The 22208-nt window shown below is 42.9% G+C and overlaps 1 protein-coding gene across 2 annotated transcripts in view; it reads left to right on the plus strand.

Annotated features, from left to right (window-relative positions):
• comm3 overlaps positions 1-22208 on the plus strand; it is a 167129-nt gene continuing 144921 nt past the window's right edge. Inside the window, exons 1-2 of one of the 2 annotated variants that reach the window (XM_067757555.1) lie at positions 3-193; positions 292-638. In XM_067757555.1, coding sequence (XP_067613656.1) covers positions 353-638 — 286 coding nt within the window. In that variant the 5' untranslated portion in view covers positions 3-193; positions 292-352. Of the gene's footprint in view, positions 639-22208 lie in introns of both variants that reach the window. The other variant, XM_067757553.1, reaches the window with a different exon arrangement.

A 22208-nucleotide genomic window follows, 5' to 3' on the forward strand; every position in this document is an offset into this window, starting at 1 on the left:
AGCTAAAACACTTGATCGTTTAAGATGATGAAATGAATAATACAATATCTCAGTAATCGCGTTAGCTAGAAACTCAAAGATACGTACGAGCTCTAAGTGTTTGATTAGAAATAAAAACCATCAGGTTTTTTGTTTTGTTTGAAATACTAAGCAATTTTGTTAAGACTGTCTCGCTTACGCAGCATTACTTAAAGTAAATAACGCAACGATCTTTTAATTCCATACAACCACTAACAGTGTTTCTTAAATTCTTATTAAAATGTCTAACGACTCGTCGTACGCCGATCTCAGGTATGATTATACTCAGCTGCATCCATTATTTACCGTAGCCTTGGCAAGTGCTTCAGCGTATATGAATTCAGAATTAAATTACGGTAATGCTAGTGTTACATCTACAGCACTTGGTAAACATGTCAAAAATGACACCTCATCGGATACGGTTCTATTGCTCTTGGATGATGATAATTATTGGCCTACGTATAATCATCATAAAACTTCATTGATCGTTATTTGTATGGTCTGCGCTTGGGTTATGTTAATTGTCAGTGTCACTATTTGTTGTTTTTCTCAATGTCACGTCGTGAAGCGCGCGAAAAATATTCTACATGGCAGCTGGCAAGCTAATGATCGCGCACGGGGTAAGTACGACGATCGGTTTCGAATGGTGTGGTTTAAATGAGTAGTTGAGAAAATTTTAACTTAAATCGATATTGTATGATGTATAAATGTGTTAAGGAAAGCTGTAACTTGTACATGTAATTATTAGGTAAAAAGCTTTTTTCGTGATATATTACACACACAAAAAAATTGCATACTTTAAGGCGCGCTCATAAATTACATGAAAAAAAAAACTGTTTACTTGTGAGCTTAGGCTGACATAAGATGAAGGTCAAATATATTTGCTCAGCATTACTGAAGTGTGTGAGATTTGTTGAAACAGACATTCGCTTTGATGTTGAGGATGAATGCAAATTGGTAAGATACTATGAACGACCCCTTTGGATACTAGAAAGAAAATTCTCTGGATGATGGGCAGCAGCGAAGATACTGCTTTTATTTGTACTTTTTATACAAAAAAAAATATCCAAAATTTGGTACACGAGCTTATCTGGCCCCAGAATAGATTGGTATTGAAAATGAGCGAAATCGGATGATAACCACGCCCACTTTTTATATAGTAGTAGTAGTATATTTATTTTCAACCATTCAAAAGATCATACATTTTTAAGATAATGAATAAACATTAAAGACTTAAAAATAGTTTAAAATAAATTAAAATTATGGCAGTAACAAACGTGTTGAGTGCCACACTATAATTGACTAAACTTATTTGACATAAAGAGCTTACGAAAACCATTTAAAATAAGATCTCTATACTTTAAGCTGGTTTGCAGATACTTAAACAAATTAACATAATCTCTACCATTACGGATATTTACCACACTTGCCAGGACCAAAACTTTTTCACCAAAACTAGCCAACCGGTAATCATTGTAGGCTGGGCAAACACCGATAAAGTGGTGAATATTTTCATCATCGCGTAGGTTACATACTGGACATATTGCAGTTGTTACGTTCTTGAAAGATCTCGCACTAGGGTTCAATAGACCACCTCTCGCACGGAGAATTAAGCTAATGGCATACGCTGAATGTTCGTCGTCAAAATATGTAACGCTCACGGGAGCCAAGCAAGGGTAAAGATCATGTGTGGTAGAGCCTTGAGCGCGATCCACATAAAGTTGAAACTCTTTATCGACTAGCTTACTAAGCAACAAAGAAGTGAAGTCTTTAAGGAAGCAGGAGAAAAATCGGTTAGTGGTTCTAAGCCCGCTCTGAGTGATAGCTGTTTTAAATTTTTAACTCAGGGTGCATCTTGCCGTATGCTTTCCTTAGCCTTCCTTGCCTGTTCGAAGGTAAACTAAGACAACGTACTATAAATAACATGTGCGCCCGAAGTGTGTGGAAGAACTGGGGAACTATACCCGTTTCTAAATGCAGCATATAGTTAGGAGTGTTCGCAGGCAAGAAAATAAGCTCCTTTATGAAGAAACGTAAGAGTTTTTCTACCTGTTCATGATGGTCCCCACCCACACCTGCGCGCCATAAAACATTATTGATCTTGCGGCAGCCTCAAAGATTTTGATTTTTTTCGAAATACGGATTCGAGGGTTATTTAAATAACTCAACCATGTAGCGCATGTTGCGGCTTTAGCCTCGCCAATCTTTGTGTCTAAGTGTTTAGTGAAAGAGAGTTTGTAATTTAGCATTATACCCAGATATTTATACTCGTTCACAGTTTCGACCGGATCATTTCCAAAAAACCACCTATAGTCAGGGGGAGCCTGCCGCCCTTCCTAAAAACAATGACTTTTGATTTGGACAGATTAACTTTTAATGCCCACAGCTTGCAATACTCATGCAAAGCATTAATCATGCTTTGCAGATGTACAGCCGACTCTGCTAACACTACCAGGTAATCGGCATACATCAAAAGCTTGATTTTCATATCCGCCAGTTTAACCCCACCTGGGAGGTAATCAATTAAATCATTGAGATACCGGCCACCGTGGTGTGATGGTAGCGTGCTCCGCCTACCACACCGTATGCCCTGGGTTTGCACCCCGGGCAAAGCAACATCAAAATTTTAGAAATAAGGTTTTTAAATTAGAAGAAAATTTTTCTAAGCGGGGTCGCCCCTCGGCAGTGTTTGGCAAGCGCTCCGGGTGTATTTCTGCCATGAAAAGCTCTCAGTGAAAACTCATCTGCCTTGCAGATGCCGTTCGGAGTCGGCATAAAACATGTAGGTCCGGTCCGGCCAATTTGTAGGGAAAATCAAGAGGAGCACGACGCAAATTGGAAGAGAAGCTCGGCCTTAGATCTCTTCGGAGGTTATAGCGCCTTATTTATTTTTTTTTTTTTATACAGGGAGAACAGCACCGGGCTTAGTAAACATCCTTGCCGGACACCCTGATTGACTGGGAACGGGCTAGAAAGCTTTCCATTATACGATACTTGACTCGTAGTATCCCCATATATAAGGCGTAAGATTTCAATCAAATGACTCGACAGACCATATGAGGCCAGCTTATAGAATAGCGAGCTACGAGGGACAGTATCAAAGGCACATGAGAAGTCTACAAAAAATACCAAAATTTTCCTCTTCGCGGCAAAGTTAAAATTAACGATACTTGTCCAATTAAATATGTTATCGATGGTTGAATAGTTCTTACGGAAGCCCGCTTGGCATTCTGTAAGTATACTATGACACACATAAATGCGGCTTAATAACATGCCGGTAAATATCTTATATAACGTATCCAGCAGAGACAGCCATCTATAGTTACTCGGAAGACAAGGATCGCCTTTTTTGAACAGCGTGATAATCATAGAAGAGGAGAACGAAGTAGGAACCTGTTTTTTAAGAAAAATAAAACTAAGCAGAGAGAGAATCTCATTTTGGAAGCTTTGCGGAGCATATTTATAGAATTCATATTGTATGTGGTCATTGCCAGGGGCTTTACTGTTTTTAGCTCAGCGAGGCACTAAACTCTAAACTTTATAACAACTGGCATGTGGTCAGAGTACTCTTTGCTAACAATGTAGAAGTCATGAACAAGAGGAAGAACATTGTATGAGCAAACAGCATAGTCAATAACAGAGCTGCCAACAGAACCACAAAAAGTGAATGCACCTAACATATCGCCGTGAGTTCTTCCATACAGAACAACACCCCCGAAACTATCGATTAGGCTTAGCACTTGTTTACCTTATTTCTCTATGACTACATCTTTAGAGCACCGGGCTATAGAAATGCACGGAGACTGCGATAAGGAGTTCTCACAGATTATTTGCGAGGAACTAGTTCTGGCATTCTGGAGGGTGGAGCCGTGTATAGAAGTCCACGAAAGTGGGGAAAGCTTCTGACCGCCATCCACCTGGGAATGACCAGAGCGATTCTTTTGCATGCGGTTCAAGCAGCTCACTACTGCCGGTCGCTTGCGGCCAAGTATCCTCTGGGTAGCCGCTAAACATCTGTCTTGGAGCAAGCGGCTCGCTATATATAAGTGCAAGTAATATTTTCACCCCCGCTGAACGGGTTGTGCGCTGGGCTTCGGACCCGCCACGTAAAACCATACTCCAATGAAATATAACAACAAGCCTCGGATAATGCACTCTCTATTGATGACGACCATGGCAAACGTTTGAAGGATAATGAATTGAGGGCATGCACCTGGAACGTCCGCTCCCTGAATGGGATTGGTGCAGATGCCCGGCTGGTTGATGTCCTCGTCAAAGCAAAATCTAACATCACCGCCATCCAAGAAATGCGTTGGACGAAGCAAGGAAGAAAGAAGATCAAAAATTGTGACATCTATTGGAGTGGCCATACGAATAAGCGCAGTTTCGGCGTCGGATTCGTGGTGGGAGAGAGACTTTGTCGGCAAGTGCTGGCGTTCACGCCTGTGGACGAGCGTATCGCCGCTATCCGAATAAAAGCAAAATTTTTTAATATATCATTCATCTGCGCCCATGCGCCGACAGAGGAGAAAGACGATGAGGTGAAAGACACTTTTTATGAACAATTAGAACACACATACGAGCGCTGCTCCCGTCACGATATAAAAGTCGTGCTTGGTGACTTTAACGCCAGGGTGGGCAAAGAAGGTGTTTTTGGCCCTACAGTCGGAAAGTTCAGCCTACACAATGAAACTTCTGCTAACGGACTGAGGCTGATTGACTTTGCCGGTGCTCGAAACATGGTGATATCCAGCACGAGGTTCATGCATAAAAAGTACATCAAGCTACATGGCTGTCTCCTGATCGAAATACTCGCAATCAGATCGATCACGTTGTGATAGACGGACGGCATGCCTCCAGTGTTTTAGATGCGCGCACGATCCGAGGACCTAACATCGACTCGGACCACTATCTCGTTGCAGCCAAAATACGCACCCGCCTCAACGCGGCTAAAACCAAGGAACAAAAAACACAAGGAAAGCTAGACGTCGAAAAGCTTCAATCACAACAGACTGCCAATGATTTCGCAACTCGACTCTCACACCTGCTCTCTGAGAGCACAACTCATCCTGAAGGAATACAGGAGCAGTGGGAGCATATCTCCAAAGCACTTCGTACTGCCGCCAAGGAAAAAATTGGTTACCGGCGAAAAAACAACTGGTACGATGAAGAATGCCGCGTTGCAACCGAAATAAAAGACGCTTCCTGCAGGGCTACGTTAAAAGCGAGCGCGACAAGAGGAGTGTGTGAACGCTATCGTGAGTTGAAAAGGGAAGCGAGACGCCTTTTCAGGAAGAAAAAAGCAGAAGCAGAAAGGCGTGAGTGCGAGGAGCTTGAGCTGCTAGCTACCAGGAATAACGCTCGAAAATTCTACCAAAAAATACGGCGACAGACGGAAGGTTTTAAGACCGGGCAAACTCCTGTAGGAATGAAAACGGTGACCTTGTAACTGATGTCCAGAGAGTGCTTAGATTATGGAGGGAATACTTCTCTGCTCTCCTAAATGGAGGCAGCAATTCACCGCGCAGAGATGAAGAACCCGATCCCGCAATCGATGATGATGGAATATATGTCCCCCCGCCCGATTATGACGAAGTTAGAATAGCAATAACCAGATTGAAAAACAACAGGGCCGCGGGCGCTGATGGATTGCCTGCGGAGCTATTCAAGTACGGCGGCGAGGAGTTGGTAAGGCGCATGCAGCAGCTTCTTAGCAAAATATGGGCGGAAGAGTGCATGCCCGACGGTTGGAATCTAAGTGTTCTTTGCCCAGTCCACAAGAAGGGGGATACTGCAAAATGCACCACTATCGTGGAATCAGCCTTCTTAATATCGGATATAAGGTCCTTTCAAGTGTATTGTGCGAAAGATTAAAGCCCACCGTGAACCGGCTGATTGGACCTTATCAGTGCGGCTTCAGACCTGGTAAATCTACCATCGACCAGATTTTCACAATGCGCCAAATCTTGGAAAAAACCCGTGAATAGAGAATCGACACACATCACCTCTTCGTCGACTTTAAAGCCGCCTTCGACAGCACGAAAAGGAGCTGCCTATATGCCGCTATGTCTGAATTTGGTTTCCCCGCAAAACTTATACGGCTGTGCAAAATGACGTTGAGCAACACCATCAGCTCAGTCCGAATTGGGAACGACCTCTCCGAGCCGTTCGAAACTAAACGAGGTTTCAGACAGGGTGACCCCCTATCGTGCGATTTCTTTAATTTGATGCTGGAGAAAATTATACTAGCTGCAGAGCTTAACCGCACTGGAACAATATTCTATAAAAGCGTGCAATTACTGGCATATGCTGATGACATTGAAATAATCGGTCTAAACACCCGCGCTGTTAGTTCTGCTTACTCCAAACTGGAAAAGGAGGCGGTAAAGATGGGTTTGAATGTGAATGAGGACAAAACGAAGTACCTGCTGTCATCCAGCAAAGAGTCAGCGCATACGCGCCTTTGCAACCAACGCTACTGTTGGCAGTCATAATTTCGAAATAGTAAAAGACTTCGTTTATTTGGGAACCAGTATCAACACTAGCAACAACATCAGCACTGAAATCCAGCAAAGAATCAATCTTGCCAATAAATGCTACTTTGGAGTAGGTAGGCAATTGAAAACTAAAGTCCTCTCTCGGCGAACGAAAATCATACTCTACAAGTCACTTATCGTACCCGTATTGCTATATGGGACAGAAGCATGGACCATGACAACAGCAGATGAAGCGGCTTTGGGAGTGTTCGAGAGAAAAGTTCTTCGAAAGATTTATGGACCTCTACGCGTTGGCGATGGCGAGTACCGAAGAAGATTTAATGATGAGCTGTACGAGCTATACGCAGACTCAACATAGTCCAGCGAATTAAAACGCAGGCTGCGCTGGCTAGGCCACGTTATGCGAATGAAAGATGATGTTCCGGCCAAGAAAGTGTTTCTATCGGAACCCGCCTATGGAAGCAGAGGTAGAGGCCGGCCCCCACTCCGTTGGAAGGACTAGGTGGAAAACGATTTAAACTACCTTGGTGTGACCAATTGGCGCCGGTTGGCGGAGCGAAGGAGCGACTGGCGCGCCTTGTTGGACGGCCATAACCGTTTAGACGGTTAAGCGCCAATTAAGTAAGTAAGTTCTGGCATTCAGGTCTCCCACGATACAAAAGGAGCTTGGATTTAGTGTACACAGAAAGTTTTCTAAACGATTAAAATCCGAGTCTCCGTTTGTGCAATTTATATATTGCGGCACAAAACAAAAGCTTGACTCGCATATTTTCCCTGACAAGAGCACGCTTTTTATATATACAACAGTTTGAAAACACAAAAAACCTGATTATTTAGTAAATAATTTATCTAGAATGTTGAAATTTGATGTGTGAACTTATATAGAGAGTCCTGATAAAAATTTTAAAACATTTTTTAAAATGGGCGTGGCACCGCACACTTGTGATAAAATCAATTTTACAAACATTATTAATCATAAATCAAAAATCGTTAAACCTATCCCAATCGTAACAAAGTTCGGCAGGGAGGTTGCCTTTACTATGAGGAATGCTTTGAAGAAAAATTAACGAACTCGGTTAAGGACGACGCCCACTTTTATATAAAAGACTTTCAAAATAATCGTGGACGAATAAAATAAGCTATATATTTGCAAAAGGAGCTTTATATCAATGGTATTTCCTTTCCCAAGTGGATTTATAACAATAAATAGCAAGAACTTCAAATGTTAAAAAATGAGCGTGGCACCGCCCCTATTGTGACTAAGGAATTATCTATGTTTCGTGAGCCACAGTTCAGAATAAAACAATATGTATAAGTATTATTGCGCAGCCTTGTAACACTATTAAGCACACAAAACAAACAACAACAGCATTTCTAGTGTACAGCTGGATATATAATGTTCGGTTTCACCCGAACTTGGACTTCCTTACTTGTTTTGAGCTGCCCTTAGCCGACCAATTGCATGGAGATGACACGACGTACATGTTTTAACACCGCCCAAACACCTCTATTAAACCGTTAAAATATGTCTTCCTGCAGCATTGCCAACTTTTCCTAAATTGCTCAGACTTTGATCTATAATACTCACACATCAATAGGAAGAGATAGAGCTAGAGGGAAAGCGGGAAGGACAGCGATCACGTTGGTCACATAGATCGAGGTCGGCTCAATTATGGAAAACTTACATACCAAGAGGGAGCGGAAGCGGAAAGGATTGAGGGATAGGTTAACCTAACCTGAACTAGCCGGCCCATGTGGACCTTAAAAAGGTTGAATGAGTCCGTAGTGTTACCAGAAGTTTGTTTAAAGAGCGAACTGAAAAGCCCTATCGAAACCTACATATGTTATAAAATAAATCCGTCCTCTTGGAAGGCAAAAATGTTTCTAAGATCTATGCCAATCGCTGCTTTTATATCTGACAGCTGTATCCCTCCTTATGGCGGGAGTCTTAGCCTGTCAAGCGTAGGGTACGTGCAAAAAACGTGCTCGATAGTTTCTTCCTCCAACCCGTACTTTATAGATCTGCTTGCACAGACCAAGCCTAATTTAAAGGCATGTAACACCAAAGGGCGGTGTCCAAAGGGATAGGATAGGAAGTAGGGGAGAAGGAGGGAAAGGGGGAGTGGGAGAGGAAAGGGAGAAAGAAAGTAAGTACTGTTCCTAGAGAGGTAGGATGAACGGTACTACAAAATAAGTTCGAGATCGATTTATATTAAACATATTGTAACGAATTTAGTGCAATTCTGCTTATTTGCAACCTTCTGCTAACGTTCGAATCACTAAACTGTTGAATAAATAACTCCAATAATGCAAAATGTCTTTATTAGACTACTTTCACAATAACACTTCTACTTCTCAGCAGGTAGCGTGCTTAAATCAAACTAATTGCCATGCCTCAGCTGGCGTTGCTTTTATATTCTTCGGTTAGCTCGTTTGCATATTTCTAAGCGTTTCTAGAATTTACTATTTGTTTACCAGCTATAAACTCACCAGCTATAAATATATATTCACGTTATAGCTTCTAATATGCGCGTGTATATGTGAGTGATACTTCCATCGATGATTGCCTACTTTTGGGAGTATCTCAGATATATGCATGTGTTTGCGCGTTTCTCTCTGCTGCTTGTATGGACATATGTATAGACATAATGGTTTATTTGTTGATGTGCATACAAGTCACTGCTTAGTATTGGCTTAGAGATGATAGTATCCCTTAGCGTGGCTAATATTCGTAACACTGCCCTCCACCTAAGTCTGATCGTCCCAATCTTACAAATCTCTTGATCTAAACGCCGCTAGCATCTCCAAATGAACCACTCTGCTATTTCGAAGTTTCCCAATAGTTTGTATGTGGTAGATGGTATCAATGATATTCTTTACAACTTTGTAGGGGCCTTCCCAACTGCACCGAAATTTTGATGGAACATCCTTCCGCCGTCGAGGGTTGTATAACAGCACCAAATCTCCCTCCACGAAACCTTCCGAATTATTGTTCTCCTCGTACCTGCGTTTCATCTTACGACTTATTACCATAGTTCGTTCCCTCACACTCTGTTGTTTGGCCAATGAACTACTTCGTAGGGTTTGCGTTTGACGGATTGACTTCGCATAATCAGTATCGCATTGACGTTTCACAACAGTAGTGCGCGCTTGCTTCAAACCACCCTTGCATTCTTTCTGGAAAATTCCTTCAGTCGTTTTAGTGAATCCATTAGGGTTTGTCAATGCCAGTGTTTTTCTCGCAGGTACCTTCGATTTTAATTTGTTTGGCCCATTCGTTCCATCAACCCTTGCCCGATCTGCTGCCTTTTACTTTTGTGGTTTTTGTCGAATATCTTTCACCAGCACTCGCTTACTGCTGAACCCTTTCTCAAAACTGAAGTTGAGTGGTACATCCTGGTTCTTATAACGCACAACCTTTCTCCGCATATCGATCCTGATGTTATGGTCAACTAAGGAGTCCACTCCCAATATGACTTCATCAACGATCTCCGCCACAACGAATTTGTGTAAAACTAAGACATTCCCAATTAAGACTTCACAGATCACTTCTACCTGGACTTGGTTATAATCGCCAGTGACCGTACGCAACCTTGCTCGAGGTAATGGCTTTACCCTCCTGTTGACCAAATCAGATCGGATTAAGGAATGAGATGCGCCCGTATCTACAGTCAGTACACGCTCCTTGCCATCCACATCTCCTTTGATGCTAAGACTGCTCGAGTTTCTTCCAATTTGCGAGATAGATGTCACAGGACATTCAATAGCTGGGGCAAGTTTTCGATCTTTACATCTGACTCGTTCTTGCTTATCTCCACCAGCTTAACGTTTATGACCAGCCAAGTTGTAACTACCAGGGCCGGTGCTGCAATGACGAGCAATGTGACCTGGGTTACCACACTTAAAACATTTGATTGCACCATTATTCTTCTGTTGCGTTCCTTTTAAAGCTTCCAAAATTGCGTCTACCCACTCTGGCCTTTGTACTTACACACGGCGTGCTTTGAAAACTGGCTTACACAGAAGCGACGCTGTTTCCTGAATCAGAGCATGTGATACCGTTTCTGCGAATGTAGGTTTTGGGTTTGCTTATATCGCTCGCTCCGTTTCGACATCCCGTATTCCATTAATAAAGCTCCGAGTTTTCACTTTTTCGGTGTATTCCACGGATGCGTCCGCATTCGCTAAATGTGCCAGCCTTTCAACATCCATGCAAACTATTGCAATGTTTCCCCAGCCCTCTGGAAGCGGTTCAGTAACTCCATTTGGTATATCTGTCTCCTATGCTCGGTTCCGTATCGCCTTTCTAGGGCGCTCATCAATGTTTCGTAATTGTTTCGTTCTCCCTCTGGAATGGTCTGTAAGATTTCAGCTGCAGGTCCTTTCAATGTGACGAACAGCGCAGCAGCCTTATCTTCAGTATTCCCGTTGTTAACTGCTGACGTCTTCTCAAATTGAAGCTTAAATACCTGGAAAGGAACAGAGCCGTCAAAAGATTCAGTTTTAACCTTCGTATTGCTTGCTGAAAAAGCTGGGCGATTTAATTGCAACTCCTGTATACGACCTCTCAAAGCATCCACCTCCGCTTCGATTTTTCCTCAAACTGCGTTATTTTCTCGCCCATACGCGCTTCGAGTTTTGATGATATACGCACCTCTTGCGCTTCAAGATGTACTGTTATGCGTGCCTCCTGCTCTTTCAGTTGTGTTTCCATTTTTGATGTAATCTGTGTCGACATTTCTGAAATACGCGTTTCTTATGATTCAATCTTCGATGTTATTTCTGACGACATTTCTGCAATTGTGTCTTCTGTTCTTTCATCTTGGATGTTATACGGTTTTCTTGCGATTCCAGTTGAGATGACATTTCGGTTGATGTATGTGACGACATTTTTTTTAATACTGCTAGTATCGCGTTAGTGTCAACACTTGTCAATGGATTCGGCGTCTTTTTCTTCTCTTCCATTTTAGTCGCTGACTCTTCCACAACACGATAAAAGACATACTCGTTCACATCAATTCCTTGCGACTCCATTACCTCTCGTAGCCGTGCTTGAAGTTCGATCCTATTGCCGGTTGTATTCAATCCACGGTTCTCCAACTCCTTTTTCAGTTGCTGGATCTTTAATTCACTAAACTTTGCCATGTCCAAGTTGTATTCAAAATTTTCGGAATTTATTCAACAATTCCTCTTCTGACACCAATTATAACGAATTTAGTGCAATTCGGATAATTTGCAACCTGCTGTTAATGTTCGAATCACTAAACTGTTGAATAAATAACTCCAATATTCTATAATGCAAAATGTCTTTATTAGACTACTTTCACAATAACACTTCTACTTCTCAACAGACAGCGTGCTTAAATCAAACTGATTGCCATGCCTCAGCTGGCGTTGCTTTTATACTCTTCGGTTACCTCGTTTGCATATTTCTAGGCGTTTCTGGAATTTACTATTTGTTTACCAGCTATAAGCTCACCAGCTATAACTACAGATGCACGTTATAGCTTCTCATATGTGCGTGTATATGTGAGTGATACTTCCATCGATGATTGCCTACTTTTGTGTTTGCGCGTTTCTCTCCGCTGCTTGTATGAACATATGCATAGACATAATGATTGATTTGTTGATGTGCAAACAAGTCACTGCTTAGTATTGGCTTAGAGATGATAGTATCCCTTAGCGTTGCAAATATTCGTCACAATATCATCGGTCCAGATCAATCATTAAAAATTTACTATACACAGAAGTCGCGACACCTCTGTTTCTAGGAAAGAAGACGTCAGTATATTCTTCTTGGCTGTGCCAAATTCCATCCAAATGCGTTAAGGCCTTTTAGAAAGACGGTTAAAAATTACTATAAAATATAAAAGACAACTGCCCTCAGGGGGCGTGGGACCCCTTTCATAAAAAATATTTCTAGTAGATTGCTGCAGTCTATTGGCTGATCCCTGCAGTCTCTTGGCTATCATTGTATCAACCTCCAGATAAATCTATTCAGCGGCTTAGAAAGAAAGCGAGTAGAACTGTAATGACTACTAGTGTGTCAAATTTATGAATCTTTTGAGCCGTTTTGGTATTATTGAATTACAAACATCCAAGCAGCCAACCTTCCCAAGCGTCCAAACATCCAAGTTTTCCAACTTAAAAAATTAATGTGGATCGAAATTATGGAAAGTGACGAGAGATATGTTGACCTTTGGAGTATAGCAGAAAAAGAATCTGCTTATTATTTGTGGGGTCGTTTCCATGACGCCGACGTCGTGTAACAAGGATATGTTATAATGAGTTGAATTAGGGCTACGAAGATAAAAACATAGTGCAAATATTCTGCGAGCTAGGTCACAACATGTCAAATACTAAGTTTCAGCACATCTAACCAAAAAGTTCTCACTTCTGAAGCAACTCTCCGCAGCAGATTATATGCATACTTTTAAAGTGTCTGTGGTTATAGACTCTAACCACGACTCAGAAAAGTAGTCTCGCTTCGCTAACACTCTGTTAGATGTTGTATGTTGAAAACCGCCGTATCCTAGAGAGTGGAATGCCGACCAGCACAAGCTCCTCAGGATTTCAATCCGGTCTTTAACGTTAAGTATGTACAGTTCACTGTGCAGGTTCTCTGGCAAACCTACATCTTTTTCCATCGTATTGTCTTTAGACGCGTATGCCATATTGTAGACACACAGCTTATAGCCAACCTTGTTTGCTGTCATCAATATACCGTTTCCACGTCGATTAAAGGGTGGTCGTGGGCTCGTGGACGTGGAGTTTACTATCTTCCTTTGCTTTATCCACTGAATAAAGTCTTGTTTTTAATAAGCTGGGCAAAAATTGCACGATTGAGCATAATTTTCATCTACAACCTAAGCTTGGTACTTGGATCCATTTCTGAAAGTCTCTGACGACAAATGCGCTTTTGGATGGCGAGGGTAACGGCGCGTGCTCGTGAGTTAACAGCTCGCTTCCACGAATGTGTACGGGCAGTCTTATCCAAAGAAACTCATTCTAAGATATCTGCCTTGCTCCATGATTAACTTAAAGACTACTTCGGTACAGGTGCCTTTCTAAATGGAAATCCTCCAATGACAGAGAATTTTAGAATTTCACACGATGCACTAAACAGGTTATAGTAAAAACGTCTTACTAAAAAAAAAAATAAATGTAAGGCGCGATAACCTCCGAAGAGGTCTAAGGCCGAGCTTCTCTTCCAATTTGCGTCGTGCTCCTCTTGATTTTCCCTACAAATTGGCCGGAGGGGACCTACATGTTTTATGCCGACTCCGAACGGCATCTGCAAGGCAGATGAGTTTTCACTGAGAGCTTTTCATGGCAGAAATACACCCGGAGCGCTTGCCAAACACTGCCGAGGGGCGACCCCGCTTAGAAAAATTTTCTTCTAATTGAAAAACCTTATTTCTAAAATTTTGATGTTGCTTTGCCCGGGAGTTGAACCCAGGGCATACGGTGTGATAGGCGGAGCACGCTACCATCACACCACGGTGGCCGCCAAAAAACGTCTTACTAGGTATCATAAAACTAGAATCTTTCCAGTAGATAGATCAGGCTATCAATGATATCGTTCGACTTTCTTTTGAGTTTATAGAATGATCAAGTCGAAACTCATTTGAGAGAATTCATTAAAAGAAATACCAAACATTCGCGCTCAGGAGCTACCAGCCATTCATTTTTTATTGGTAGCTCTTCATAGTCCACTTGTAGTCCAATATCAAACTCATCATAAACTTTCTCACAACAATCAGCTTTCATAAAAACCAAAAAGTGTATTTAACGCAGTAATATTTCACCACCAGACACCATTCATCATTATATCATGACACTCCTCTACAACCGCTTACTCCTCTCTCCTTTCCATAAACTGTTACTCAGTCGAGTTATTGTTAGCCATCTGTTCTATTCAGTTTCAGAGGCAGACGCTACACAAGGATACGCAAAGTTAGCTGAAACTCTTGCTTAGATAAATTGAAAGCAGCAACTTCTATCTACCTTGCAGTGAAATATCTAACAAGTCAGTATGATGCTTTTCTCTTACCAAAATTTTCTGACTGTAATTAGAGTAGTCCGAAAAAGAACAAACTAGGAGCAACGAAAAATCGAAGGCTAATGCTGGGGCTGGAAAAACAACACCAAAAAGGTATACCAATGCCAACTTATCTGAACCAGGAATACTTATACTGGTATTGAAGATGGGTTAAATCGACGATAGCCACGCCCATTTTTTGGACATCGAAAGTGTTGATAAATGAAAAATGGTTATATTTCAATAACAAATACTGATCAACTTATAAAGCTTGATAAGTGGGACTATCCAATAACACTAGAAAAATTTTCCAAAATGGGCGTGGCACCGCCTACATAAGAAAATTAAAACTTAAAAGTTATGCAAGTCATACATTAAAAGCCATTTAAGATATTTTGAAAAATCTTTTTTTAAAAATCTTACTTTGAATGCTCCTACTGTCCAAGAGAGACTTCGGTTAGGCCGTAACGTACATCGCGGTCATAAAGGATAGAAGGTAACGAATGAGCCGACATGTTAGCTGCACCGCAAGATGAATCCATAGTGGACGGCGCAATCCGCTTGGAAGAAATCAAAGGCTACGGTAATTGCAAATGATCATTCAAGATCATCCAAACATTGCCCAAGTCTCTATAGAGAGAATACTTAAGGCTTTTGACGTTGCATGTTTGTAAATTTGGCCTCGTCTCAAGAACAGCAAATATAGAAAGTGCGAACTACAGGAAGAACTGACTGAGCACGTTCTTTTTTCTTGTCCTTAACTCGTGAGCTCAAGGCTCCAGCCATAAAGGTTGCTGTCACTATAAAAGGCACTTAAACCAGGTCTCCGAAAACTTCTAGTGTTTGCCAAGAGGGTGGAGATATTTTATAACAGAGGCCCTTGTAACTAATTGGATTTTTCTGTTTGATCGTCGACAAGTTATGATGGCACTGAGTGGATAGATTTATTATATGTGAGGTCTTAATTGACAGGCCACTTCAACCTAACGAACCTTTTAGAATAAAATTTGCAAATATTTTCCTTTCCTCGAATAATAGGCTGGTACTGCTTCTTCTTCGTACGAATTAATAAACCAGTTATGATTACAGCATCAATCTCTATCATCATTTAATTCCCCTCTCGCTCCTCCCCTCATTCTCCTTCCGCCACCATATAACCCCCTGACATTGTATCTGCATTTCCTCCTTGACCACCTTCATCTTAGTATCTCTATTCGTCTTTTTTCAGTCTCTTGCTTCGCATTTCAAAGTCAGTCCTCGTCTTTTTTACCAGCATTTTCAACTCCGCCCAATCTCCACCTCGTGCCTCTAAACAGTATCTTATTATCTTTATTATTATGTCCCAGCCGTCGGCCCAAACTTCTTTTCAGCCAGCCTCTCCATTTCCATCGCGTTCTCTCTAATCTTCTACCACTTGGTCATTATACTTTCAATTGGTATATTCTGAGCAATACCCGTCTCTAAATCTATTCCCATCATCAACTTCCTTTTTATTACCGTAGCTGCTTTTTATCTGCTTACACTTCAGTTTGCCTTTACTTCACACCCTTTTCCATAGTCATCACCTTCAGCGATAACCTCCGAAGAGGTTTTAGGGAGATATTCTCTGTCGATTTGCTTCCTGCTCCTTTTAATTTTTCCTACAAATTGGCGCAACGGCAGCTACATATTTTACGCCGACTCCGAGATCTGGAAGGCAGAAAAGTTTCCACTGGTGAACTTTCCATGACAAAAATTTAATCGGAATGTTTGCAAATCACTGCCGGGGGCGACCCCGCTTAGCAATCGTGCAGGTCAGGGAAACAGACTCTTAGTCCCTGCCTACGTTTGCACCGTCTGCCAGCACAGAATATATAGGTTTGCGACATCCGCTCAATGCAGCTCCTGCCTTGGGTGGTGCCACTTTCCTAGATGTTCTGGTCTCCGCGACGGCAACCACTCGACGGGTTTCATCGCGCCATGTTGCCAGGTCGCAAACCCAAATCATCCGGGTACCCCAATGCTTGCCCAAGGGCGCCCAGTCCCAAGGCCACAACAGCAATTGCGTCCTGGCCTTCCACAACCTAGGCGTAGTCACCCCTCACTTACCCCTAGAGTGGCGGCGTCACCCCTCATGCACTTCAGAATTCTGCAGTTCAACTGTAATGGACTAACTGGGAAGATTACGGAGATAGTCGATTTCATGAAGCGGCACAACATCCGCATTGCTGCGATTCAAGAGACTAAACTCACAGCAAGATCTGCATTGCAGACCTGCTCTGGTTATAATGTCCACAGGAAAGACCGCGAGAGCGGAAATGGAGGCGGCCTCGCGTTTATTATACACCACTCTGTGCAATATCATATATTTGATCCTGGCGTCGACCGCAGTGACAATGTCTTAGAACGTCAAGGCCTATCTGTCCGGTCAGGCGATGCAAATCTAGAAATCATCAACATTTACATCCCTCCTGTCACCTGTTGCCCCAGTGGATACCGCCCTAATATCGAGGCCTTACTCACTGGCAACAATCGCATTATCTTAGGCGATTTCAATGCCCATCACGACCTATGGCATTCAAACTTGCGGGCGGACAGTAGGGGTGAGATGTTGGCGGATCAAATAGACGAAACGACGTTCTGCACAATAAACGGAGACGCCCCCACACGTATGGTAGGAAGCTGTCATAGCTCGGCAGATATCTCAATCGTGAGCGCAGAACTCGTAAACTGCGTCAACTGGCAGCCGATGGTAACATTGGCATCCGACCACCTGCCCATACTTATTTCGTTCGAGCGTACCGCCGACTTCATCGTCACCGAAAAACGCACTTTCATAAACTTCAAAAAAGGAAAGTGGGAAGAATATAAATCTGCAACAGACAGCAGCTTTGCTGCCCTCCCTATCCCGACTGATGCCCGCCAAGGGGAGCGTGCCTTCCGTAAGGTCATTGAATCCGCCTCGGCACATTTCATTCCCGCCGGGAGAATTCCCGAAATCCGGCCCCACTTCCCGGCGGAGGCCGCGAGCTTAGCGAGGGAACGCGACTTTATAAGACAGCTTGATCCAGGCGACCCCCAAATAAGGGATATAAACCAACGCATCAGATTGCTTGTGGACGAACACAAGCGGACGAAATGGGAAGAGCACCTAAGAGGTTGTAACCTCTCTACCGGTGTATGTAAACTTTGGTCCACCGTAAAGTCCCTATCGAATCCGACTAAGCACAAAGACAAAGTTTCCATCGCCTTTGGCGATAAGGTGCTGTCGGATGCGAAAAAATGCGCGAGCGCTTTCTGCCGACAATATATAATGCATCCTACGGTCGACAAAGATAGACGGAGAGCCAATAGACACGCACATAAACACAAACTCAGCGCGTCACCAATTACCATCACCGCTAGAGAGGTTGAGGACGCCATTGGTCGCGCCAAACCATCCAAAGCAGTGGGCCCAGACGGCATAGCCATGCCGATGCTTAAAAACCTAGGGAAAGAGGGTTTCAAATATTTAGCGCACGTCTTCAACCTGTCTCTTTCCACCTTTGTCATACCCGAGAAATGGAAAATGGCCAAGGTGGTCCCGCTACTAAAGCCTGGGAAACCAACTAACGTAGGTGAGTCATATCGTCCGATATCTCTCCTATCGCCAGTGGCAAAGACGCTTGAAGCCATTTTGCTCCCTTATTTCCAAGCACATTTGCAGCTAGCCCCTCATCAGCATGGCTTCAGAAAACTCCATAGCACTACCTCCGCGCTAAATGTCATTAGCACCCAGATGAATTGCGGTTTGAATCAATATCCCCACCATAGAACAGTACTCGTAGCGTTAGACCTATCAAAAGCTTTTGATACGGTCAACCATGGCTCGTTACTGCAAGACCTGGAAGGGTCTACCCTTCCCCCATGTCTTAAAAGGTGGACCGCAAATTATCTGGGTGGTCGGCAGGCATCGGTGCAATTCAGAAACGAAACATCAAAACAAAGGAGAATTAAACAAGGGGTGCCACAGGGTGGTGTCCTATCCCCGCTTTTGTTTAATTTCTACATATCTAAGCTACCTTCACCACCGGAAGGAGTCACAATCGTTTCCTACGCCGATGACTGCACAATAATGGCCACAGGTCCAGGCCCAAAGATCGATGAGCTGTGCTATAAAATAAACGGCTATCTCCCTGATCTCTCCAGTTTTTTCGCCTCGCGAAACTTGGCATTGTCACCGACTAAATCTTCCGCGACCTTATTTACAACATGGACGCCCCAAATGTCGACCATATTGAACATCCACGTCGATGGCACTACGCTACCGACTGTCCTACACCCCAAAATCTTGGGTGTGACGTTTGATCAGGATCTACATTTTGGTGCGCACGCAACTGCAATTGTTCCAAGAATTCAGAGCCGTAATAAAATCCTCAAATCCCTTGCTGGCAGTACCTGGGGAAAAGATAAAGAAACGCTCTTGACCACATACAAAGCAATTAGCCAGCCGATTACGTGCTACGCGTCACCCATATGGTCGCCAAGCCTAAAAACCACCCACTGGAAGAAACTACAGGCCTGCCAAAATACTGCTCTCAGAATCGCCACGGGCTGTCTTCTTATGTCCCCAGAACACCATCTGCATAATGAGGCGAGAATACTCCCCATCAGGGAGAGAAATGAGATGCTGACCAAACAGTTTCTGTTGAATACCCAGAAACCTGGGCATCCCAACAGACATCTGATTGACGAACCAGCACCGCCTAGGGGCCTAAGGAGTCATCTCCGTAAGCATTTTGAGGAAATACGGCACCTGAGAACCCAGCCGTATGAAGCGGAAAAACACAAGCAGGTCCTTGGTGAACTCCATAGACAGGCGTCGGACCTTTATGTCGGGAATTGCCCGGTGAATCCAGTACTTGAAGAAAAATATCCAGAACTCGCAGAAGGGAAACGCGTGTCACTCTTGCTCAACTTCGTTCTGGATACTGTAACAGGTTAAACTCTTACCTATCCAGAATCAACCCCGACATACAAAATGTATGCCCTGCTTGCAATGTGTCCCCACATGACACCAACCATCTCTTTAATTGTAATGTGGAACCAACGCCTCTAACACCCCTTTCCTTATGGTCCGCCCCTGTTGAAACAACAAGTTTCCTTGGACTCCCGTTAGAGGATATTGATATTTTCCACCCATTTCCCTCCTCTACACAGTGACGTCTCAGGCGCAGTTACGATCAGTCTCTACCTTCGCCCCTGTTCCATCACTTTCACCTTCTCAGCCTTCGTAATCAGTTTCCGCTCTTTCATCCTCTTCATATCTGTCTTCGTGACCTTTCATATCCCATTCTCTATCACCTTCAATCTTACCAAATCCCGTCGTCATCTACCTCTCTATCATCCTCTCTCCCCAGTCTCCGTCTACATCTCCATCTCCATTCCCTTTACCGTTTTCTGCCCAGCCTCCCAATTCATCTTTCTCTCCAACATCCACTACACGTCAGTCCACATATCCACTCCACCACATCTCATAACGGTAATCTGGCAGCCTGCGAATTTATCATCCTCTTCACATCAGTCTCCGTCACCATTCTCACCCCTTCCTCCATCATCCCCTTCTTCCCAAATCCCAACTTCATCTTCCTCTCCATCATCCTCTTCACCCCCCATCCCCATCACCGTTATCATGTTCTGCCAATCTCTGAGTTCGTCCCAATTCATCTTTCTCTCTGTCATTTTTTAAACTCAGTCTCCGTATCCATCATAATCCCCATACCAATTACCATATTCTGCCTAGCCTCTGAAAGCATCATTCCCTCTATCATCCTCTTCACCTCAACCCCATCTTCATCCCCGTCTCCATCCCCTTCCATGCCAATCTCCGTCTACAACTTCTCCTCAACCATCCTCCCGGGAGGCGAGGACTGCGCGCTCATCCCCATCGCTATCTTCATTTCCATTTCTTGTGTACCTTTCATCGCCTTCTTCTGATGAATGCTTATCTTCATCTACATTTCGACTTCATCAAACCCTTCCCTCAATTTGCGTCATCATTCCATCCCCACGGTTGCTTGTATCGGAAACAGACAGTTATATTGGCACTCATACTAGTTTTAAGAAGGTTTGCAACTATTTGATTAGGCTGCTGGGTATGTACATCTATGAGTGTGCTTTTGCTGGTTATGTTAGAGAAAATCCTCAATAAACTATACTGGACTATATTACGAGGATACGGAAATTCTCAGCTGCAATGCAGGCAAAAGTTGAAAATCATGAATAGCGAGTGTAGAGAAAACTTACCAAAACCAACAACAATTTATGCGAATAAGCGTATTAATTTTGATTTCGGGAAACTATACTCGTAAGTAATAGAAATTTTGCATTAAGGTCCTAAAGTAGGTCAGGCGATTATTTAAATAATAATAAATATGTTACAAATGCTTAAGTATTGGTTAAAATCATAGGGTAGTGACTGTAAGTTTAAGAATTTAAACTAAATTAAACCTTTAATAGGAGAAATTGAAGTAATCAAGATGTGTGGTCGCTAAACTTGGAGCACTGAACAGCATCTTTCTCTCAGATCATGCCTTCCATGCGAGAGTTCGCAGTTCAGCCAGTTCTACGAATCGAACTCAACTCAATCCAGGTGAACTTCCACTTACTCTCTTTTACCGGGTAGTAATTGAACGGAACACCAGGCTATGAGATACCATCTTCAGCTTATCTTGCAAATTTTGGTGTCATAGAAAGTGTTCATAGAAAGGCTCAACCGTAATGCCAGTCGTCATCACCAGCAAAGCCTCCTTCCTTTTATAGTAACGTCGCATGAATGACACAAAAACTATTCTGCAGGATCCAATTCCTGACTTATGACACTACCTTGGCTGACTATTATCGTGACGTTAACTAGAGCTGGAAGATCCCGCAATATTCGCGAAACATCATTTGTTACTGTGACTTCTCAGTCGAATTTAAGTTTTAACCATTCCCAGTTCCCAATTGTGCTACCATTAACAAGAATTGTGACTGCGTCATTTACTTAGTCGTAGCACAAATAAGATTATGATTGGGTCAATGCGTCGCAGCTGATCGTTTATCTGATGAGAGTTGCGATTGGGTCAGTTATTTCGATTATTAGTAGGCGTGATTTCGGAACGCGACGACGATGTTATCACAGTTCTTAGCGATTTCTGCTAAGCTGTAGCTGGAATTGCCTGTGACCTTTCAATACCAAATATTGCAGCTTAAAATAGAGGGGATATCAAGAAAGATCACAAAGTTAACCGACATTGTACAACGATAGTTTGCTTCTACCTGGGAAGACCTTGAGGTAGGAAATGCAGGCAGCCTCGAATTCCAAGCCTATCCGAAAGACCTTGGGTTGCACTACTTAAGATTAAGGCCCGCATCACTATCCTCAACAAAAAGCAAACATTGTATTCTAAATTGATTAGCCAGCCGACTTCGTCAACTCGGAAAGCTCGGCAGACGTTCCAGTTTAATAAGGCTGACTTAGATAAGGTTTATTGATAGCCACTCAGGCAGTGAAAGCTTACTTGGACAACATTATAGCTTATTGTGATACCACATACGATATTTACAGCTACTTAGACGTAGTGACTTAGTCGGCTTTCAAGAGAGAGCTCGCTAGCCGTTCTCCCTCCAGAACACAGGAACTCCAAACGAAT

This window comes from Eurosta solidaginis, chromosome 5, assembly GCF_040869045.1.
Source record: "Eurosta solidaginis isolate ZX-2024a chromosome 5, ASM4086904v1, whole genome shotgun sequence".
Lineage (NCBI taxonomy): Eukaryota > Metazoa > Arthropoda > Insecta > Diptera > Tephritidae > Eurosta > Eurosta solidaginis.